General features: G+C 38.1%; 1 protein-coding gene across 4 annotated transcripts in view; it reads left to right on the top strand.

The window, feature by feature from the left end:
• Positions 1-23,131, top strand: part of STK31 (serine/threonine kinase 31) — a 172,317-nt gene that overhangs the window by 122,637 nt on the left and 26,549 nt on the right. For all 4 annotated transcript variants that reach the window (XM_030922424.1, XM_030922425.1, XM_030922427.1 and 1 more), the window contains 6 exons: positions 221-301; positions 2,115-2,240; positions 3,137-3,262; positions 3,463-3,549; positions 4,564-4,713; positions 13,880-14,002. In XM_030922424.1, coding sequence (XP_030778284.1) covers positions 221-301; positions 2,115-2,240; positions 3,137-3,262; positions 3,463-3,549; positions 4,564-4,713; positions 13,880-14,002 — 693 coding nt within the window. The remainder of the gene's footprint in view (positions 1-220; positions 302-2,114; positions 2,241-3,136; positions 3,263-3,462; positions 3,550-4,563; positions 4,714-13,879; positions 14,003-23,131) is intronic.

Genomic DNA, 23,131 nt, shown 5'->3' with positions numbered 1-23,131 from the left:
GTACAGAGTCCTTCTCAGGCCATATTTAATTTGCTTTAGCAGATGCAAGGTGAGTCTTGGTTTTCACTTGTTATTTCTTGAAGTAGAAGGCAGAAACAGTGATTATCTTACTTGGTATGTTATAAGGTAGATGCTGATAAATTTTCCTGAAGAGCAACATGTCAAAATTGAATATATATTGATCTACAGTTAAAAACATTTTTTTTTTTTTTAACTTTAGGAGATGCTGACTAGTTTGGCACAGAAATGGTTCCCTGAGCTGCCTCTGCTTCATCCTGAAATAGGATTACTCAAATACATGGTAAACTTTGTTTCCCTTGAGAATTACTACTATGCAGAGAGTGTTGAAAAGTGATAATATTAAATTTGTGTCAGTGTTAAACTTATAGTAGCTTTTTAATAAAAATATTCCTGATGAATATTTTATAGGTATTAGAACTTCTTCTTATAACCCTTTAATGTTTGCATGGTATTTTTATTTTTATGTTAAATTGCTTTATCTGTTTTTCTGTTTTCCTTATCCTCATTCAGTACATTTCATTTGAATTATAGGTGTACTTATTTGAATTATAGGTGTTTATTGTTTGAAATGACAAAATCAAATTTTAACTGCTACTTCAAGCGTTAGGATAAAAACAAGATATTGCTAGCCGTGAGGGATTTGAGCACAATGTGTTTTTTAAGTTAAAGCATTCTGGGAAAAAATTCCTGAGAGATTGGCTAAAGTGGAGATGTTGAGGTGGGTATGGTTTTCTACGCAGGCAGGATTCAAAAGCTGGAGATCAACATATTAGATAGGGGTCATATGGAGCAGGATTAGTAAACACTGGCTCTCAGGACAGAATATGTTAGTCCTACCATGTATATTGCCTTCTCTGGTGAGGGCCTAGATGAGGTATTTGTTCATTAAGATTGTCATTAAGTCCATTATAATGGCTTAAATATGGAACAGAGAGGGATATTTGTGTAGACATGTGAGTTTATTCTAAAAAATATTTAAGATTAAAGTTCCCTAACTTAAATTTATTACTCTAAACTCTTTCCAGACTAGACTTTAAAATGATGTGCAGTTTTCTTTGCAACTATTTACTGCTAACTTAGCGATTATCTTATGCAGTGTGGGCAAGTGAGTATGTACTGCCACATAGGACTTGAAAATTAATATTTAAAAATATGCTGATCTACTTTATTATAGAAGATTATAAAAGGTTTGACTCATGATTTATGGAAGCCTTTAGTGGCTTTCTCATGTTCAACTGTAATGTATGCTTAGGAATTTTTTGTAGGTTGATTATATATTGTAGAATACGTAAATGTACTGGCAGAACTTAAGAAAAAACCCCGAAAACAATTCTACAGTGCCCCTTACTGAAACTGCACCACAGTAAAACGTAGCTTTAAAATGTTGATCATATTTTAGTGTGAAAAATTACTCCTTTTAAAAAGTAGCAGAAATATCTAGTAAAATTAGTTGTTGAAAACCATTTTCACTTTTGAGTACTCCAAACAGGGCAGAGGTGTTAGAATTACTTCATGGTAGTCATAATTTTTGGACTAATCTTTCCCAGTTGACAACTACAATTTTGTCATTATTTTACCTTATTTATTTTTTGTTTTTTTAAAAAACGTTTATTTCAAGAGTTTTTGGGGTACAGGTGTTTTGTGGTTACATGGATAAGTTCTTTAGTGGTGATTTCTGAGAGTTTAGTGCACCCATTACCTGAGCGGTGTACACTAACCCCATATATAGTCCTTCATTCCTCACTCTGCTCCCAATCGGTTGTTACTTTAGTAGTTTTAGGAAACATAAGTGGTTTTTCAAGTAAACATTAGGGATCCTAGGATGTATATCTGGTTAATTCTATTCATTTCCTGAATCTGTTCTAAATAAAATTATAGCAACAATTAAATGTATGGTGATTACACTTTGGGTAGGAGGAGTTTAAGAACCAGGAACTGGAGAAAATTCAAAATTTTAAAGAATTTAATTTTATTGGTTTTTCCATACAGTTGATATGTACAAGTCATTTAATAGCATGTAACTAATTATGTTGATGATTTTTAAGTGCTGGGATTGTTTGGATTCTTCAACTGTCATAAAAACTTGTGCCTAGAACTCTGGTGGCCTCCTTACAATGAGCTTGGAACGAGATCTTCTTGATGCTGAGCCCATGAAGGAACTTAGCAGCAAGCGTCCTTTGGTATGTTCTGAGGTTAATGGGCAGATAATTCTGTTAAAGGTAAGCCTAAATTATTCTTACTTGTGGGAGATTCAGCAGCATAAAGGATAGTGGTGCTGTTACATTTCAAGAAAGAAAAAACCTCACTGTTAGTTTTCTAAAGTATTTAAGTTGACTGGCATAATAATTGTGCTTGTAGTTTGGTTGCCAGAGCTAATTTTTAAAGTTTCCGTCAATTGAACAATGAGAACACCTGGACGCAGGGTGGGGAACATCATACATGGGGGCCTGTCGTGGGGTGGGGGGCACGGGGGAGAGATAGCATTAGAAGAAATACCAAATGTAAATGATGAGTTAATGGGTGCAGCAAACCAACATGGCATATTTATAACTATGTAACAAACTTGCACGTTGTGCACAGGTACCCTAGAACTTAAAGTATAGTAATAATAAAAAAATTATTTAAAGAGGTCATTAAATAAAGCTTTATCTCACATGAAAAACAAATCAATAAAGTTTCTGTCATTTCCCTAAATAGAATATGTCCTTAATAGGATATGCTTTCCTTTTTTTGGGTGAACTTATTATATTCATCCAATATCTTTTTAAAATTCTTCATTTTCTTACATTTCTCCTTGAAATATCAGCTGTGTTGTCAGTACCATCTTCTGCTCCTGAATTTCTTCTCATTGATCTGGGAAACTGTTAATCATGATAATAAGATAATTAATTTGGCCTTAGTTGCTACACATTCTAGAATGCGTAGCAGGCTACGGGTAGAATTGCACTTTCCTTTTCCAAATTATAGAATTCAAAGAAGATAGAAAAGTACTTATAAAATTAAAAAATAAAATTAGATTTTATTTAATTCATGAATTATGTTTAAATTGGAATGGTGTATAATTATAATGAGATTTTCATCTTGGAATTACCAGTGCCTCTTTTTTTGGTACAAGGGCTATTCTGTGGATGTTGACACAGAAGCCAAGGTGATTGAGAGAGCAGCCACCTACCATAGAGCTTGGAGAGAAGCTGAAGAAGAGTCAGGGTTACTACCACTGATATTCCTGTTTTTATGTAAGGTAAAGTTCTTATGCTTATCTCTTGCAGAAACCATTTTATCTTGCAGAAACCATTTTATTTAAAGTAAGTTTTAACTCCAGGTTTTAGAGCAGCAGTTCATTCCCCTTAACATAAAACAAAAATTATCCTATAGAATCAATGTATGCTAAAATACGTTGAAGTTTTCTCTTGGAGTCACATTCTCTGTTTTGCTTCTTAGTCCGATCCTATGGCTTACCTGATGGTCCCATACTACCCTAGGGCAAACCTGAGTACTGTTCAAGCCAGCATGCCTTTAAATTCAGAAGTAAGTACAAAGCACTATTTATTTCCATGGATGTATTAAATGAGAAAATAACACCTAATATTTATTCAGGGCATACTACATGCTATATACTTTGTAAAATTTTGACTCATGGTATTCTGTTTAATTGTCACATCAAACCTGTGATAGAAGTTATTATATGGATGAGAAAAAGGGTTAAAGGGATTAAGTGACTTGCACAGGGTCCCTTAGCCAGAGGTAGAGAGGGGACTCGAAATTGGTTCCAAAGCCCAAGCTTACAACTACTAAACTGTGCTGTATGTGAACTGCCTAATATAGCACTTGGTATTATAAGTGCTTAGGTGGCAGCTTTTATTTTTATCATTGTAAATTTAGGATTAGTAATAACAGTGAAGGAGGCCCTGATTTTTCTTATGGAGTAACACTGTTTCAGTCTCTTATAGGTACATTACATGGTTGGTATTTGTAATCCAAGTCTTCTTTGAGATAATAGAACAGATGTCCTCAAACCCCAGGTCGTAGACTGGTACCAGTCTGTGGCCTATTAAGAACAGGGTGGCACAGCAGGAAGTGAGTGGCCGGTGAGCAAGCATTACTGCCTGAGCTCCACTTCCTGTGAGATCAGATTCTCATAGGAGCATAAACTCTATTGTGAACTGTGCATGTGAAGGATCTAGGTTGCACACTCCTTATGAGAATCTAATTCCTGTGATCTGAGGTGAAACCGTTTGATCCTGAAACCAACCCCCCCACGTCCGTGGAAAAATTGTCTTTCATGAAACTGGTCCCTGGTGCCCACACACACACACACACACACACACACACACACACACACACACACACACACACAGTGTCACCATTACAAAATCAAGGCTTCATCTGATGTTTAATTCTTTCTCTATGCTGTATTCTTATTAAAGATTCATTTGGAGGAAACTTTACTCATTTCTAGAGCAGTCTTTTAATTAGAGAAAAGTTTCAAGATTAAAATGATTTGCCTACTTCCTCACTTGTTTTGTGTGTACTTATCTATAGGAAGCTTTAAAGGTCATGAAAGGTGTTGCCCAGGGCCTGCATACATTGCATAAAGCTGATATAATTCATGGATCACTTCATCAGAACAATGTATTTGCTATAAACCGTGAACAAGGAATTGTTGGAGATTTTGACTTCACCAAATCTGTGGTAAGATATCACGGTTTTACAGATAGGTTCTAGACTTTATTTAATATTATTAAGCAGTAGTTCAGCATTTATATATAATATAATACCGTATTATAGAATCTTTGCCTTCAGTTAAACGGTGTCATGTAGTATTAGCAACTGTTTGCTCTCAGCTAGGTGCTAGAATAACAAGAATTTCTAAGTTCGTTCATTGTGTATTTTAACCATAAGTCTTAGGAGCTACCTGACATTATATACTCAATGGCATTGACAACATTAATTATTTTATCATCATTAGGAAACATTTAATTGCTAGGAAACATGCAAGGAAACTAGATGGCCATCTCCCACCCTATCTCCACTGGTGTCCCTCTGTCTATAGATAAAATTTGCATATGCATACTTTGCTATTTTTTGATTAGTAGTGTACATTTTTAGAAACCTAGGAACCTTGGACTTTTTAGTTTAAATCCGGATTCAACTCTAATGGCTGTTAATTTGGTGTCATATTACCTCAGAATAGGCAACTTAAGAGCATGTTGTGATTTTTTCTTGTCGTTATAATGGGAACAATACTCTTTTAACTGAGAAATAAAAATATCACGTACAACATGATGTTTTGAAGTGTGTATACAATGTGGAATGGCCAAATCAGCAATTACTTTTCTAAAAATAGCAGCTTTATTGAGATACAATTCACATAAAATATACAATTCAGTAATAGTTTGTAGTACATTCACAGAGTTGTGCAGTGATAATCAGTATTGAATTCCAGAACATTATTATTCCCAAAAAGAAAATCCATACTGATTAGCAGTCACTCAAAATTCCCCCTTCTTCTCAAGCCTGGAAACCACTAATACACTTTCTGTCTCTATGGATTTGCCCATTTGGACATCTCATGTAAACGGAATGATACAGTACGTGGACTTTTATGCTAACTTCACTTAGCATAGTGTTTTCACAGTTCATCCACATTGTTGACTGCATCAGAATGCCATTCCTTTTTATTGCCAAATTATATTTCATTGTATGGCTGCATCACATTTTGTTTATATATTCATCAGTTGCTGGACATTTGGGTTGTTTACACTTATTGGTTATATGAATAATGCTGCTATGAGCATTAGCATACAATTTTTTTGTGTGGACATGTTTTCATTTCTCTTGGGAGTGGAATTAACTGGGTTATATTGTTTTACTTTTTGAGGAGCAAAACTGTTTTCCAAAATGGCTACATCATTTTAAATTCTTAGCAGTAATGTATAGGGATTTTGTTTTCTCTACATCCTTGCCAATATCTGTTACTATCTGAGCAATTCCCTTTGACTAGTATATGTTATAATGCTTTCATGCTTTGGTCATCTGCATGTCATAGGGTAATGCTACTGGAGTATATGTAGTCTTAATGGTTTTCATATGGTAGCTCAAAAAGATAAGAAAATGAAACTGCAACTGTAATCAAAAGCTGGATTGTACAGATTGTACAGGATTTATACAGATTGATTTTCTGAAATATTTACTTTATTACATTAGTTTAACTGAAAATTAAGATATCCAAAGAAATATAACCAAAGTATGAATTTTAAAAGATCTCAGCCTTTAGGGATTCTGGTTAGTTTACCTTTTGAGCATATCATTTGCATAACTGTAGATACGACTACAATAATTACTCTTCTCTTTAAATACTTATACATCCCCTGTTATTATTCCCCAAAACATTGTTTTTAATCTTCAGTTAAAAATATTTATTCTGAAATATTGATCAAACTTACCTTTTGCTACATTTTCCATGCAATTTTTAGATTGAAGTGATCATCAGGAAGATAAATTTGAAAAGTAGTCTGAGGTCAAGATCATTGCTTTTCAGACCTTATAGTGCATATGACTCACCTGGGGTTCATGTTAAAATGCAAATTAGTGTTTAGCGTTTCTGCAATGGATCATCTGCATTTCTAACAAGCTACCAGTTAATGCTGTAGCTCCTGGCCCTTGGAATATACTTTGAGAAGCAAGGATCAAAATCAAAGCTAGAAAAAAGATAATTAACACTTAGTGATACCTGCTAGACATTATATCTCTGTAAGGTAGACATTATTTCCATTTTACAAATTAATTTAGGCTCCAAGAGGTTTACACCTACTATGTACCCATAAAAATTAAAAATAAATTTTAAAAATGGACAAAAAAGAGGTTAAAGCCCTAGGTCACACAGCAAATAAATGGGAGAGTGAGGAATTGTAACCAAGATCTCTCTGATTCTAGGGTTCATGCTATTGTCACTGATCATCTTTGATATATTAGAAATGGTATATTTAGAGAATGGTAAGGAAGGAAAGTGCTTCGTAGGATTTCAGTTCTTTTTTTTATTTTTTAATTTTTTATTATTATTATACTTTAAGTTCTAGGGTACATGTGCATAACGCGCAGGTTTGTTACATATGTATACTTGTGCCATGTTGGTGTGCTGCACCCATCAACTCGTCATTTACATCAGGTATAACTCCCAATGCAGTCCCTCCCCCCTCCCCCCTCACCATGATAGGCCCCGGTGTGTGATGTTCCCCTTCCCGAGTTCAAGTGATCTCATTGTTCAGTTCCCACCTATGAGTGAGAACATGCGGTGTTTGGTTTTCTGTTCTTTGATAGTTTGCTAAGAATAATGGTTTCCAGCTGCATCGATGTCCCTACAAAGGACGCAAACTCATCCTTTTTTATGGCTGCATAGTATTCCATGGTGTATATGTGCCACATTTTCTTAATCCAGTCTGTCACAGATGGACATTTGGGTTGATTCCAAGTCTTTGCTATTGTGAATAGTGCCGCAATAAACATACGTGTGGATGTGTCTTTATAGCAGCATCATTTATAATCCTTTGGGTATATACCCAGTAATGGGATGGCTGGGTCATATGGTATATCTAGTTCTAGATCCTTGAGGAGTCGCCATACTGTTTTCCATAATGGTTGAACTAGTTTACAATCCCACCAACAGTGTAAAAGTGTTTCTATTTCTCCACATCCTCTCCAGCACCTGTTGTTTCCTGACTTTTTAATGATTGCCATTCTAACTAGTGTGAGATGGTATCTCATTGTGGTTTTGATTTGCATTTCTCTGATGGCCAGTGATGATGAGCATTTTTTCATGTGTCTGTTGGCTCTATGAATGTCTTCTTTTGAGAAATGTCTGTTCATATCCTTTGCCCACTTTTTGATGGGGTTGTTTTTTTCTTGTAACTTTGTTTGAGTTCTTTGTAGGTTCTGGATATTAGCCCTTTGTCAGATGAGTAGATTGCAAAAATTTTCTCCCATTCTGTAGGTTGCCTGTTCACTCTGATGGTAGTTTCTTTTGCTGTGCAGAAGCTCTTTAGTTTAATTGCATCCCATTTGTCAATTTTTGCTTTTGCTGCCGTTGCTTTTGGTATTTTAGACATGAAGTCCTAGCCCATGCCTATGTCCTGAATGGTACTACCTAGGTTTTCTTCTAGGGTTTTTATGGTATTAGGTCTAACATTTAAGTCTCTAATATATCTTGAATTAATTTTCGTATAAGGGTAAGGAAAGGATCCAGTTTCAGCTTTCTACTTATGGCTAGCCAATTTTCCCAGCACCATTTATTAAATAGGCAGTCCTTTCCCCATTTCTTGTTTCTCTCAGGTTTGTCAAAGAACAGAATCTCAGGTTTGTCAAAGAACAGATGGCTGTAGATGTGTGGTATTATTTCTGAGGCCTGTGTTCTGTTCCATTGGTCTATATCTCTGTTTTGGTAGCAGTAGCATGCTGTTTTCGTTACTGTAGCCTTGTAGTATAGTTTGAAGTCAGGTAGCCTGATGCCTCCAGCTTTGTTGTTTTGACTTGGGATTGTCTTGGCAATGCGGGCTCTTTCTTGGTTCCATATGAACTTTAAAGCCGTTTTTTCCAATTCTGTGAAGAAACTCATTGGTAGCTTAATGGGGATGGCATTGAATCTATAAATACCTTGGGCAGTATGGCCATTTTCACGATACTGATTCTTCCTATCCGTGAGCATGGTATGTTCCTCCATTTGTTAGTGTCCTCTTTGATTTCACTGAGCAGTGGTTTGTAGTTCTCCTTGAAGAGGTCCTTTACATCCCTTGTAAGTTGGATTCCCAGATATTTTATTCTCTTTGAGGCAATTGTGAATGGAAGTTCATTCCTGATTTGGCTCTCTGTTTGTCTGTTACTGGTGTATAAGAATGCTTGTGATTTTTGCACATTAATTTTGTGTCCTGAGACTTTACTGAAGTTGCTTATCAGCTTAAGGAGATTTTGGGCTGAGACAATGGGGTTTTCTAAATATACAATCATGTCATGTGCAAACAGGGACAGTTTGACTTCTTCTTTTCCTAACTGAATACCCTTGATTTCTTTCTCTTGCCTGATTGCCCTAGCCAAAACTTCCAAGACTATGTTGAATAGGAGTGGTGAGAGAGGGCATCCCTGTCTTGTGCCAGTTTTCAAAAGGAATTTTTCCAGTTTTTTCCCATTCAGTATGATGTTGGCTGTGGGTTTGTCATAAATAGCTCTTATTATTTTGAGGTACGTTCCATCAATACCGAATTTATGGAGCGTTTTTAGCATGAAGGGCTGTTGAATTTTGTCAAAGGCCTTTTCTGCATCTATTGAGATAATCATGTGGTTCTTGTCTTTGGTTCTGTTTATATGCTGGATTATATTTATTGATTTGCGAATGTTGAACCAGCCTTGCATCCCCGGGATAAAGCCCACTTGATCATGGTGGATAAGCTTTTTGATGTGCTGCTGAATCCGGTTTGCCACTATTTTATTGAGGATTTTTGTATCGATGTTCATCAGGGATATTGGTCTAAAATTCTCTTTTTTTGTTGTATCTCTGTCAGGCTTTGGTATCAGGATGATGTTGGCCTCATGAAATGAGTTAGGGAGGATTCCCTCTTTTTCGATTGATTGGAATAGTGTCAGAAGGAATGGTACCAGCTCCTCCTTGTACCTCTGGTAGAATTCAGCTGTGAATCCATCTGGTCCTGGACTTTTTTTGGTTGGTAGGCTATTAATTATTGCCTCAATTTCAGAGCCTGCTATTGGTCTATTCAGGGATTCAACTTCTTCCTGGTTTAGTCTTGGAAGAGTGTAAGTGTCCAGGAAATTATCCATTTCTTCTAGATTTTCTAGTTGATTTGCATAGAGGTGTTTATAGTATTCTCTGATGGTAGTTTGTATTTCTGTGGGGTCTGTGGTGATAATCCCCTTTATCATTTTTTATTGCATCTATTTGATTCTTCTCTCTTTTCTTCCTTATTAGTCTTGCTAGCAGTCTGTCAATTTTGTTGATCTTTTCAAAAAACCAACTCTTGCATTCATTGATTTTTAGGAGGGTTTTTTGTGTCTCTATCTCCTTCAGTTCTGCTCTGATCTTAGTTATTTCTTTGAATGTGTTTGATCTTGCATCTCTAGTTCTTTCAATTGTGATGTTAGAGTGTCAATTTCAGATCTTTCCTGCTTTCTCTTGTGGGCATTTAGTGCTATAAATTTCCCTCTACACACTGCTTTAAATGTGTCCCAGAGATTCTGGTATGTTGTATCTTTGTTCTCATTGGTTTCAAAGAGCATCTTTATTTCTGCCTTCATTTCGTTACACACCCAGTAGTCATTCAGGAGCAGGTTGTTTAGTTTCCATGTAGTTGAGTGGTTTTGATTGAGTTTCTTAGTCCTGAGTTCTAGTTTGATTGCACTGTGGTCTGAGAGACAGTTTGTTATAATTTCTGTTCTTGTACATTTGTTGAGGAGTGCTTTACTTCCAATTATGTGGTCAATTTTGGAATAAGTGTGATGTGGTGCTGAGAAGAATGTATATTCTGTTGATTTGGGGTGGAGAGTTCTATAGATGTCTGTTAGGTCTGCTTGCTGCAGAGATGAGTTCAATTCCTGGATATCCTTGTTAACTTTCTGTCTCGTTGATCTGTCTAATGTTGACAGTGGGGTGTTAAAGTCTCCCATTATTATTGTATGGGAGTCTAAGTCTCTTTGTAAATCTCTAAGGACTTGCTTTATGAATCTGGGTGCTCCTGTATTGGGTGCATATATATTTAGGATAGTTAGCTCTTCCTGTTGAATTGATCCCTTTACCATTATGTAATGACCTTCTTTGTCTCTTTTGATCTTTGATGGTTTAAAGTCTGTTTTATCAGAGACTATGATTGCAACCCCTGCTTTTTTTTGTTCTCCATTTGCTTGGTAGATCTTCCTCCATCCCTTTATTTTGAGCCTATGTATGTCTCTGCATGTGAGATGGGTCTCCTGTATACAGCAGACTGATTGGTCTTGACTCTTTATCCAGTTTGCCAGTCTGTGTCTTTTAATTGGAGCATTTAGTCCATTAATATTTAAGGTTACTATTGTTATGTGTGAACTTGATCCTGCCATTATGATATTAACTGGTTATTTTGCTCGTTAGTTGATGCAGTTTCTTCCTAGCCTCGATGGTCTTTACATTTTGGCATGTTTTTGCAATGGCTGGTACCGGTTGTTCCTTTCCATGTTTAGGGCTTCCTTCAGGGTCTCTTGTAAGGCAGGCCTGGTGGTGACAAAATCTCTAAGCATTTGCTTATCTGTAAAGGATTTTATTTCTCCTTCACTGATGAAACTTAGTTTGGCTGAATAAGAAATTCTGGGTTTAAAATTCTTTTCTTTAAGAATGTTGATACCGAGCATGGTGGCTCACGCCGTAATCCCAGCACTTTGGGAGGCCGAGACGGGCGGATCACAAGGTCAGGGAATTGAGACCATCCTGGCTAACACGGTGAAACCCCATCTCTACTAAAAATAGAAAAAATTAGCCAGGCGTGGTGGCAGGCGCCTGTAGTCCCAGCTACTCGGGAGGCTGAGGCAGGAGAATGGTGTGAACCCAGGAGGCGGAGCTTGCAGTCAGCCGAAATTGTGCCACTGCACTCCAGCCTGGGTGACAGAGCAAAGACTCCGTCTCAAAAAAAAGTGTTGAATATTGGCCCCCACTCTCTTCTGGCTTGTAGAGTTTCTGCCGAGAGATCTGCTGTTAGTCTGATGGGCTTCCCTTTGTGGGTAACCCGACCTTTCTCTTTGGCTGCCCTTAAGATTTTTTCCTTCATTTCAACTTTGGTGAATCTGGCAATTTTGTGTCTTGGAGTTGCTCTTCTCCAGGAGTATCTTTGTGGCGTATTCTCTGTATCAGGAAATTCTCTGTATTTCCTGAATTTGAATGTTGGCCTGCCCTACTAGGTTGGGTAAGTTCTCCTGGATGATATCCTGACGAGTGTTTTCCAACTTGGTTCCATTTTCCCCCTCACTTTCAGGCACCCCAATCAGACGTAGATTTGGTCTTTTGATAATCCCATACTTCTTGCAGGCTTTGTTCATTTCTTTTTCTTCTTTTTTCTTTTGGTTTCTCTTCTCACTTCATTTCATTCATTTGATCTGCAATCGCTGATACTCTTTCTTCCAGTTGATCAAGTCGGTTACTGAAGCTTGTGCATTTGTCACGTATTTCTCGTGTCATGGTTTTCATCTCTGTCATTTCGTTTATGACCTTCTCTGAATTAATTATTCTAGTTATCAATTCTTCCACTCTTTTTTCAAGATTTTTAGTTTCTTTGCGCTGGGTATGTAATTCCTCCTTTAGCTCTGAGAAGTTTGATGGACTGAAGCCTTCTTCTCTCATCTCATCAACGTCATGCTCCGTCCAGCTTTGATCCATTGCTGGCTATGAGCTGCGTTCCTTTGCAGGGGGAGATGCGCTCTTATTTTTTGAATTTCCAGCTTTTCTGCCCTGCTTTTCCCGCATCTTTGTGGTTTCATCTGCCTCTGGTCTTTGATGATGGTGACTTACTGATGGGGTTTTGGTATAGGTGTCCTTCCTGTTTGATAGTTTTCCTTCTGACAGTCAGGACCCTCAGCTGTAGGTCTGTTGGAGAATGTTTGAGGTCCAGTCCAGACCCTGTTTACCTGGGTATCAGCAGCAGAGATTGCAGAAGATAAAATATTGCTGAACAGCAAGTGTATCTGTCTGATTCTTGCTTTGGAAGCTTCCTCTCGGGGTGTACTCCACCGTGTGAGGTGTGGGGTGTCAGTCTGCCCCTAGTGGGGGATGTCTCCCAGTTAGGCTACTCAGGGGTCAGGGACCCACTTGAGCAGTCAGTGTGTCCCTTCTCAGATCTCAGCCTCTGTGCTGGGAGATCCACTGCTCTCTTCAAAGCTATCAGACAGGGGCATTTACCTCTGCCGAGGTTTATGCTGCTTTTTGTTTAGCTATGCCCTGTCCCCAGAGGGGGAGTCTACAGAGGTAGGCAGGCCTCCTTGAGCTGTGGTGGGCTCCACCCAATTCGAGCTTCCCGGAGGCTTTGTTTACCTACTTAAGCCTCAGTAATGGCGGGCGCCCCTCCCCCAGCCTCGCTGCTGCCTTGCGGTTAGATCGCAGACTGCTGTGCTAGCAATGAGGGAGGCTCCATGGGCGTGGGACCCTCCCAGCCAGGTGTGGGATATAATATCCTAGTGTGCCCGTTGGCTTAAAGCGCAGTATTGGGGTGGGAGTTACCCGATTTTCCAGGTGTTATGTGTCTTAGTTCCCCTGCCTAGGAAAAGGGATTCCCTTCCCCCTTCACCTTCCCAGGTGAGGCGATGCCTCGCCCTGCTTCAGCTCTCGCTGGTTGGGCTGCACCAGCTGACCAGCACCGATTGTCCAGCACTCCCTAGTGAGATGAACCCAGTACCTCAGTTGAAAATGCAGAAATCACCGGTCTTCTGTGTCGCTCGCACTGGGCGTTGGAGACTGGAGCTGTTCCTATTCGGCCATCTTGCTCTGCCCCCGGATTTCAGTTCTTAAATGAATTAAGATAGAATTATTTAGTACTGCTGCTTACTCTTGTGAAATTCATTTTTAAAAAAGAGTATCAAATGTTTAATCACAGAATCAGTGATTGTTAGTATTAAATCTGTTCAAGTCTACAAAATGAATGTAAAAAAAGTCCCATAGTTATTGTTTTAACACTGATTTTAAGAGCAATTTATAATAGCAGAAATTGGTAAAAATATTTGAGAGCAAGAGAATGAAGTATTTAAAATGAATTTTTTTTTGTATTGATTAAATGCAGCGTACTTCACAGAAAGTCACCTCAATTGTGTTGTATGTAAAATATTTAAAATATTGTTTTTGCAGAGTCAGCGAGCCTCAGTGAACATGATGGTTGGTGAGTTGAGTTTGATATCACCTGAGATGAAAATGGGAAAACCTGCTTCTCCCAGTTCAGACTTATATGCTTATGGCTGCCTTTTATTATGGGTATGTTACTTTTTGTTGAAATAGATCATATATATATGTATATATGTATATAATGCGATGATTTTTATAGTGATTCTCCTTAAAAAGGAGCAGACTTTTAGTAGAACTTTAAGTTTTATCAAAAGCTATTGATATGCTTCCTATTACCTGTTGTGTGCTTTCTACAAATTGGCTTGATATATATTTTAGGTATGCTATTGTCTTAGTTTTGTTGAAGTCAAGATTAACAGTGAAGATGATTTTGTCCTACATTAATATGAAAGTAGTTCATGCATATGTGGAAAATAAATATTAAATGAGTCTTGGGTATATTCCTGCTTCTACTGTAAGCCAAATAGCTGTTTCTCATCCATGGTTTAAGAATTAAGAAGTTGGATGGAGCTAGAGGCCATTATCCTAAGTGCATTTACTCTGGATCAGAAAGCCAAATACTGCATGTTCTCACTTATAAGTGGGAGCTAAAAACTGAGTACACAGGGACACAAAGAAGGGACATTGGGGTCTACTTGAGGGTTGAGGTTGGGAGAAAGGTAACAATTGAAAAACTACTTGTTAGGCTGATTACCTGGGTGAGAAAATTATCTGTACACCAGACCCCCATGACACACTGTTTACCCATGTAACAAACCTGCAGTATAATGAACCTAAAATGTTGGAAGACAAAAAATAAAAAGCTTGTTTCATTTTGTACTGCTGTTTTTCATAGAGTGCCTCTTTTTCCAAAACCTTGAGTGTGACAAAACCTTATCTTTGTTGATCACATAAATAAAAATAATATCCTTGTTAAAGAAACAAGAGTTAAGAGGGATTAAGTATTAAGAGAAGGAAGACTATTCTTATCAGCCCATGAGCCCGCAAACATTTTTTATAAAGGCCGGATGGTCTCTGCTGCAAGTACTGAGATCTGCTGCTACAGCATGAAAGCAGCCATAGACAGTATGTAAACAAATCAGTGTGGTTCTCTTCCAGTAATACTTTATTTATGGATATTGAAATTTGAATTTCATGTAGTTTGCATGTGCATGAAATAGTATTGCTTCAATTTGCTATTAAACATTTAAAAATGTGAAAACTACCCTTGGCTTGCAGCTGTACAAAAACACGTAGTGGAATCAGTTTGGTGCAGAGGCCATAAAGTTTGCTGATCTCTGTTCCACCCAGTGTAATAAGGTCACAAAAAGAAACAAAAGTCATAGAGTTTGAAAATGAAGAAATAAAGCTGTCTTTATTTGCAGATGACATGCTTAATTATGTAGAAAATCTTTGAGAATGTACATAAAAGCTACTAGAACAAATGAGTTTAGAAAGATAGCAGTGTTAATTTCAATATACTTGTGTTTTTATATAGGCCACAAATAATAGGAAATTAAAATTTAAAAATCATTTACAAAAGTGTTAAAATATGGAATTTGTAGGGGTAAATTTAGCAAAAGATGTGCAGGAGTTGCACGCTGTTAAAAGTACAAAGCATTTTTCAGAGAAACTCAAGAATACATAAATAAATGTAGAGATATACCATGCTCATGGACTAGAAGACATTGTATGGAGATCAGTTGTTCTCAGATTGGTTTATAGATTTGATACAATTTCAACAAATAGTAGATTTTGCTTATTTTTTCAGAAATTGACAATTAGATTTTACAATTAATATGAAAATGGAGAGGATCTGAGATATAGCCAAAACACATTTGAAAAAGAACAAAATTGAAGGACCCAAACTACCTGATTTTATAACTTAATAGATTCTAGGAAATTAAGACAGTGTGGGCCTAGAGGGGTGGCTCACGACTGTAATCCCAGCACTTAGGGAGGCTGAGGCAGGAGGATTACTTGAGGCCAGGAGTTCAAGACTAGCCTAGGCAACACAGTGAGAACCCTCTGTCTCTACAAAAAATAAAAATTAGCTGAGTATAGTGGTGTGTCTATGGTTCTAGCTACTTGGTAAGCTGAGGCAGAAGGATTGTTTGAGTCCAGGAGTTTAGGGCTGCAGTAAGCTATGACTGCTCCACTGTGCTCCAGCCTGGGCTACAGAGCAGGACCCTGTTTCTAAAAACAAAAGTGATAATTCTGTGAAGTTAGATGTCCAGATGAATGGAGCAGAATAGAGACAGTATAAATAGGCTACACATACATGATAACTAACTTTTGACAAAGATACCAAGGCAATTCTCTGAGTGAAAGGAGAATCTTCAACAAAAATGATACAGGACAACTCATACCATATGTAGAGAATAAATTTTGATTCATTCCTTATACCATTCACAAAAATTAACTCAAAATGTATATCAGATCTAAAAGTAAAACCTGAGTCTCTAAAACTTATAGAAGAAAACATAGGATAAAATATTATTTGACTTTCAACTTGGCAAAGATTTCTTAAGAGGACACAGAAAACATCAACTCTAAAAGAAAAAAAATCATTTGGATTTCATCAAAATTGAAAACTTTGCTCTTCCAAAGTCATTGTCACAAAAATGAAAGGCAAGCTACAGACTAGGAGAAAATATTTGAAAAACATATATCTGACAAAAATATTATATCCAGATTATCAAGAGCTCCTACGATCAATACGAAGAAGACTGCTCAGTTCAGAAATGGGCAAAATATTTAAACAGGCACTTTACCAAAGAAGGTGTCCACATGGCATGTAAGCACGTGAAAGATGCTCTAATGACCATTTGTCATTGTCATTAGGGAACTACAGATTAAAACCAAAATGAGATACCACTATACTACTCACTATAATGTCTAAAATTAAAAAGACCATACGAAGTGTTGCTTAGATGTGTTGTACCTAGAACTCACATACATTGCCCAGGAGAATGTAAAGGGAACAACCACTTTGAAAAATATTTGGCAGTTTGTTAAAAGGTTGAACACATTCCTATCCTATAACCCAGCAATTCCACTCCTAGATATTTGGCCAAGAGAAATGAAAGCATATGTCCACACAAAGACTTGTATGTAAATATTGAAAGAATTTATGTGTAATAGATGAAAAGTAGAACCAACTCAAAGTCCATAAACAGATGAACGGAAAAACAGTTTGCTATATATGTGTCTTATCCATTGGAATACTACTTAGGAATAAAACGAGTGAACTATAAATATAACTCAGTAAGATGGATGAATCTTAAAATAATTCTGCCAAGAGAAAGAAGCCAGATGATATGGTTTGGCTATGTCTCCACCCAAATCTCACATTGAATTGTAATCCCCACATTTCAAGGGTGGGGTCAGATGGAGATAATTGAATCATGGGGGCAGTTTCCCCCATGCGGTTCTCGTGGCAGTGAATAAGTCTCACAAGATCTGATGATTTTATAAGGGGCATTTTCTCTTTTGCTCGGCACTGCTTCTTGCTGCTGCCATGTGAAGAAGGATGTGTTTACTTCCCCTTCTGCCATGATTGTAAGTTTCCTGAGTACCCCCCAGCCATGCTGAACTGTGAGTCAATTAAACCTCTTTCCTTTATAAATTACCTGGTCTTGGGGATGTCTTTATTAGCAGTGTGAGAATGGACCAATACAATAAATTGGTACAGAGAGTGGGATGCTGCTGTAAAGATACCTGAAAATGTGGAAGCAACTTTGGAACTGGGTGATGGGCAGATGTTGGAGAGCTCAGAAGAGGACAGGAAGATGTGGGAAAGTTTGGAACTTCCTAGAGACTTATTGAATGGCTTTGAGCAAAATGTTGATAGTGATATGGCCAGTGAAGTCCAGGTTCAGGTGGTCTCAGCTGGAGATGAGGAACTTGTTGAAACTAGAATAAACGTGACTCTTGATGTTTTAGCAAAGAGACGCTGCTTTTTGCCCCTGCCCTAGAGATTTGTGAAACTTTGAACTTGAGAGAGATGATTTAGGGCATCTGGTGGAAGAAATTTCTAAGCAGCAAAGTGTTCAAGAGGTGACTTGGGTGCTTTTTTTTTTTTTTTTTTTTTTTTGGAGACGGAGTTTCACGCTGTTGCCCAGGCTGGAGTGCAGTGGCTGGATCTCAGCTCACTGCAAGCTCCACTTCTCGGGTTTACGCCATTCTCCTGCCTCAGCCTCCTGAGTAACTGGGACTATAGGCGCTCGCCACCTCGCTTCGCAATTTTTTTGTATTTTTTTAGTAGAGACGGGGTTTCACCATGTTAACCAGGATGGTCTCGATCTCCTGACCTCGTGATGCGCCCGTCTCAGCCTCCCAAAGTGCTGGGATTACAGGTTTGAGCCACTGTGCCTGGCCTGACTTGGGTGCTTTTAAAAGCATTGTTTTATGTATTCACAAAGATATAGTTTGGAATTGGAACTTACGTTTAAAAGGGAAGCAGAGTGTAAAAGGAAAATTTGCAACCTGATGATGCAATAGAAAAGAAAAACCTGTATCTGGGGAGAAATTCAAGCTAGCTGCAGAAATCTGTGTAAGTGACAAGTAGCTGAATGTTAATCACTAAGACAATGGGGAAAGCGTCTCCAGGGCATGTCAGAAACCTTTGTGGCAGCCCCTCCCATCACAGGCACAGAGGCCCAGGAGGAAAAAATGGTTTCACAGGCTGGGCCCATGGTCCCCCTGCTGTGTGCAGTCTTGGGACATGGTGCCCTGTGTCCCAGCTGCTCCCTTTGTGACAAAAGGGGCCAAGGTACAGCTCAGGCCATGGCTTTAGAAGGTGCAAGCCCCAAAGCTTGGCAGCTTCCACGTGGTTTGAGCCTGAAGGTGCACAGAAGTCAAGAATGGTGGTTTGAGAACTTCCACCTATATTTCAGAGGATGTATGGAAATGCCTAGATGTCCAGGTAAAAGTTTTCTGCATGGGTGGAGCCCTTAGGAGAGCCTCTGCCAAGACAGTGCAAAAGGGATATGTGGGGTCGGAGCTCCCACACAGAGCCCCCACTGGTGCACTGCCTAGTGGAGCTGTGAGAATAGGGCCACAGTCCTCCAGACCCCAGAAGGTTAGATCCACTGACAGATCATATGGTGTGCCCAGAGAAGTCACAGACACTCAATGCCAGCCCGTGAAAGCAGCTGGAAGCAGGACTGTACCCTGCAAAGCCACAAGGGCAGAGCTGCCCAAGGCCATGGGAGCCCACCTCTTGCATCAGTGTGACCTGGAGGTGAGACATGGAGTCAGAAGAGAGCATTTTGGAGCTTTAAGATTTGACTTCCCTGCTGTATTTTGAACTTGCATGGGGCCTCTAGCCCCTTTGTTTTGGCCAGTTTCTCCCATTTGGAACAAGTGTATTTACCCAATGCCTGTACCCCCATTGTATCGAGGAAGTAACTGACTTGCTGTCGATTTTATAGGCTCATAGGCAGAAGGGATTTGCTTTATTTCAGATGAGACTTTGGATGGTGGACTTCTGAGTTAATGCTTAAATGAGTAAAGACTTTGGGGGACTGTTGGGAAGGCATGATTGGTTTTGAAATGTGAAGACATGAGATTTGGGAAGGGCCAGGGGTGGAATGATGTGGTTTAGCTGTGTCCCCACCCAAATCTCACCTTGAATTTTAATAATTCCTTTGTGTCAAGGGCAGGCCCAGGTGGAGATATTTGAATTATGGGGTGGTTCCCCCATACTATTCTTATGACTTTAGCGCTGTACCTGCATGTATATTTAAAGTTGTCTGGTTTCATAGAACCAGCACCCTCATGGAAATAAACTGGCATTATTTTCATCAGTGCTTCAGTAATCTGTTTATTCTTTATATCAGAAGGGTGAAAGTAAACGTATCAAGTATTTTTTTGTTTCTGGGAGGACTCATAAGATATCCCATAAGTGTGTAATAGCAGTTTTTATTCCACCTATTTCCTTTTAAAATGATAGTAAAGAGCTCTGCGAGTAAATATATTGTCTGATTTTCTACTCTTACGTATTGTTGATTAAGGTCTTTTAAAAACTTTATTTTTAAATTAACCTGTACAATGGACTTTTTTTGGTATACATTCTATGAATGTTAACACACCTGTAGATTAGTGTAATAACCACCACCACAGTCAGGATGCAGAACAGTTCCATAACCCAGAAAATTCCTGTGTGCCATCCCTTTGTAGTCACAACCTTCTCCCAATCCTTAAACGCTGGCAACCACTGATCTTTTATCACCGTGTTTTGTGCTTTTAAGAATGTCTCACACATAACAATATGAACCTTAAATGTAAGTGGGCTAAATGCCCCAATTAAAAGACACAGACTGGCAAATTGGATAAAGAATCAAGACCCATTGGTGTGCTGTATTTAGGAGAACAATCTCACATACAAAGACACATATAGGCTCAAAATAAAGGGATGGAAGAATATTTACTAAGACAATGGAAAACAAAAAAAAGCAGGGGTTGCAATCCTAGTCTCTGATAAAACAGACTTTTAACCAACAAAGATCAAAAAAGTCAAAGAAGGGCATTACACAATGGAAAAGAGATGAACGCAGCAAGAAGAGCTAACTATCCTAAATATATTTGCACCCAATACAGGAGTACCAAAGATTCATAAAACAAGTTCTTAGAGACCTACAAAGAGACTTAGACTCCCACACAATAACTGGGAGATTTTAACAGCCTACTGTCAATATTAGACAGATCAACGAGACAGAAAATTAACAAGGATAAGGATATTCAGGACTTGACCTCATCTCTGGACCAAGCGTACATAATAGATACCTACAGAACTCTCCACCCCAAGTCAACTATATATACATTGTTTTCGGCACCATGTTGCACTTATTCTAAAATTGGCCACATTATTGGAAATAAAACACTCCTCAGCAAATGCAAAAGAATAGAAATCTCAACAGTCTCTCAGACCACAGTGCAGTCAAATTAGAATTCAGGATTAAGAAACTCACTCAAAATCGCACAACTACATGGAAACTGAACAACCTGCTCCTGAATGACTACTGGGTACATAATGAAATGAAGGCAGAAACAAATAAATTATTTGAAACTAATGAGAACAAAGACACAAGGTACCAGAATCTCAGGGACACAGCTAAAGCAGTATTTAGAGGGAAATTTATGGCACTAAATGCCTGCAGGAGAAAGCGGGAAAGATCTAAAATTGACACCCTAACATCACAATTGAAAGAGCTACAGAAGCTAGAGCAAACAAATTCAAAAGCTAGCAGAAGACAAGAAATAACTAAGATCAGGGCAGAACTACAGGAGATAAGAGACATGAAAAACCCTTCAAAAAATCAACGAATCCAGGAGCTGGTTTTTTGAAAAGATTGACAAAATAGGTAGACCACTAACCAGACTAATAAAGAAGAAAAGAGAGAAGAATCAAATAGACAATAAAAAATGATAAAGGGGATATCACCATTGATCCCACAGAAATCCAAGCTACCATCAGAGAATACAATAAACACCTCTATGCAAATAAACTAGAAAATCTAGAAGAAATGGAAAAATTCCTGGACACATACACCCTCCCAAGACTAAATAAGAATTCGAATCCCCGAATAGACCAATAACAAGTTCTGAAATTGAGGCAGTAATTAATAGCTTACCAACCAAAAAAAGTACAGGACAAGACAGATACACAGGCAAATTCTACCAGATGTACAAAGAGGAGCTAGTACCATTACCATTCTTTCTGAAACTATTCCAGAGGGACTCCTCCCTAACTCATTTTATGAGGCTGGCATCATCTTGGTACCAAAACCTGGCAGACACACAACAAAAAAAGAAAATTTCAGGCTAATCTGATGAACATTGATACAAAAATTCTCAATAAAATACTGGCAAACTGAATTCAGCAGAACATCAAAAAGCTTATCCACCATGATCAAGTCAGCTTCATCCCTGGGATGCAAGGTTGGTTCAACATAAGCAAATCAGTAAACATAATGCATCACATAAACAGAATCAGTGACAAAAACCACATGATGATCTCAATAGATGCAGAAAAAGTCTTTGATAAAATTCACCACCCTTTATGCTAAAAACTGTCAATAAACTAGGTATTGATGTAAAGTATCTCAAAATATTAAGAGCTATTTATGACAAACCCACAGTCAATATCATACTGAATGGGCAAAAACTGGACTCATTCCCTTTGAAAACTGGCAGAAGACAAGGATGCCCTCTTTCACCACTCCTATTTAACATAGTATTGGAAGTTCTGGTCAGGGGAATCAAGCAAGGGAAAGAAATAAAGTGTATTCAAATAGGAAGAGAGGAAGTCAAAGTCTCTCTGTGTGCAGATGACATGAATGTATATTTAGAAAACCGTATCATTTCAGCGTAAAATCTACTTTAGCTGATAAGCAACTTCAGCAAAGTCTCAGCATACAAAATCAACGTGCAGAACTCACAAGCATTCCTATACACCAATAATCAAGAGCCAAATCACGAGGGAACTCCCATTCACAATTGCTACAAAGAGAATAAAATGCCTAGGAATACAGCTAACAAGGGATGTGAAGGACCTCTTCAAGAAGAACTACAAACCACTGCTCAAGGAAATGAGAGGATACAAATAAATGGAAAAAAAATCCCTTTCTCATGGATAGGAAGAATCAGTATTGTGAAAACGGCCTTAGTACCCAAAGTCATATATAGATTCAATGCTACCCCCATCAAGCCACCATTGACTTTCTTCACAGAATCAGAAAAAAACTACTTTAAATTTCATACGGAACCAAAAAAGAGCCCGTATAGCCAAGAGAATCCTAAGCAAAAAGAACAAAGCTGGAGGCATCACACTACCTGACTTCAAACTATACTACAAGGCTACGGTAACCAAAATAGCATGGTACTAGTACTAAAACAGTTACATAGACCAATGGAACAAAACAGAGGCCTCAGAAGTAATGCCACATATCTACAACCATCTGATCTTTGACAAACCTGACAGAAGCAAGCAATTGGGAAAGGATTCCCTATTTAATAAATGGTGCTGGGAAAACTGGCGAGCCATATGCAGAAAACTGAAACCCGACCGCTTCCTTACACCTTATACAAAAATTAATAGAAGATGGATTAAAGACTTAAACTTAAGACCGAAAACCATAAAAACCCTAGAAGAAAAGCTGGCAATACCATTCAGGACATTGGCATGGGCAAAGACTTCATGACTAAAACACCAAAAGCAATGGCAACAAAAGCCAAAATTGACAAATGGGATCTAATTAAACTAAAGAGCTTCTG

This window comes from Rhinopithecus roxellana, chromosome 18, assembly GCF_007565055.1.
Source record: "Rhinopithecus roxellana isolate Shanxi Qingling chromosome 18, ASM756505v1, whole genome shotgun sequence".
In the NCBI taxonomy this organism is placed as follows: domain Eukaryota; kingdom Metazoa; phylum Chordata; class Mammalia; order Primates; family Cercopithecidae; genus Rhinopithecus; species Rhinopithecus roxellana.
Note: the sequence above shows the minus strand (reverse complement) of the source record. Positions and strands in the feature narration are given on the sequence as shown.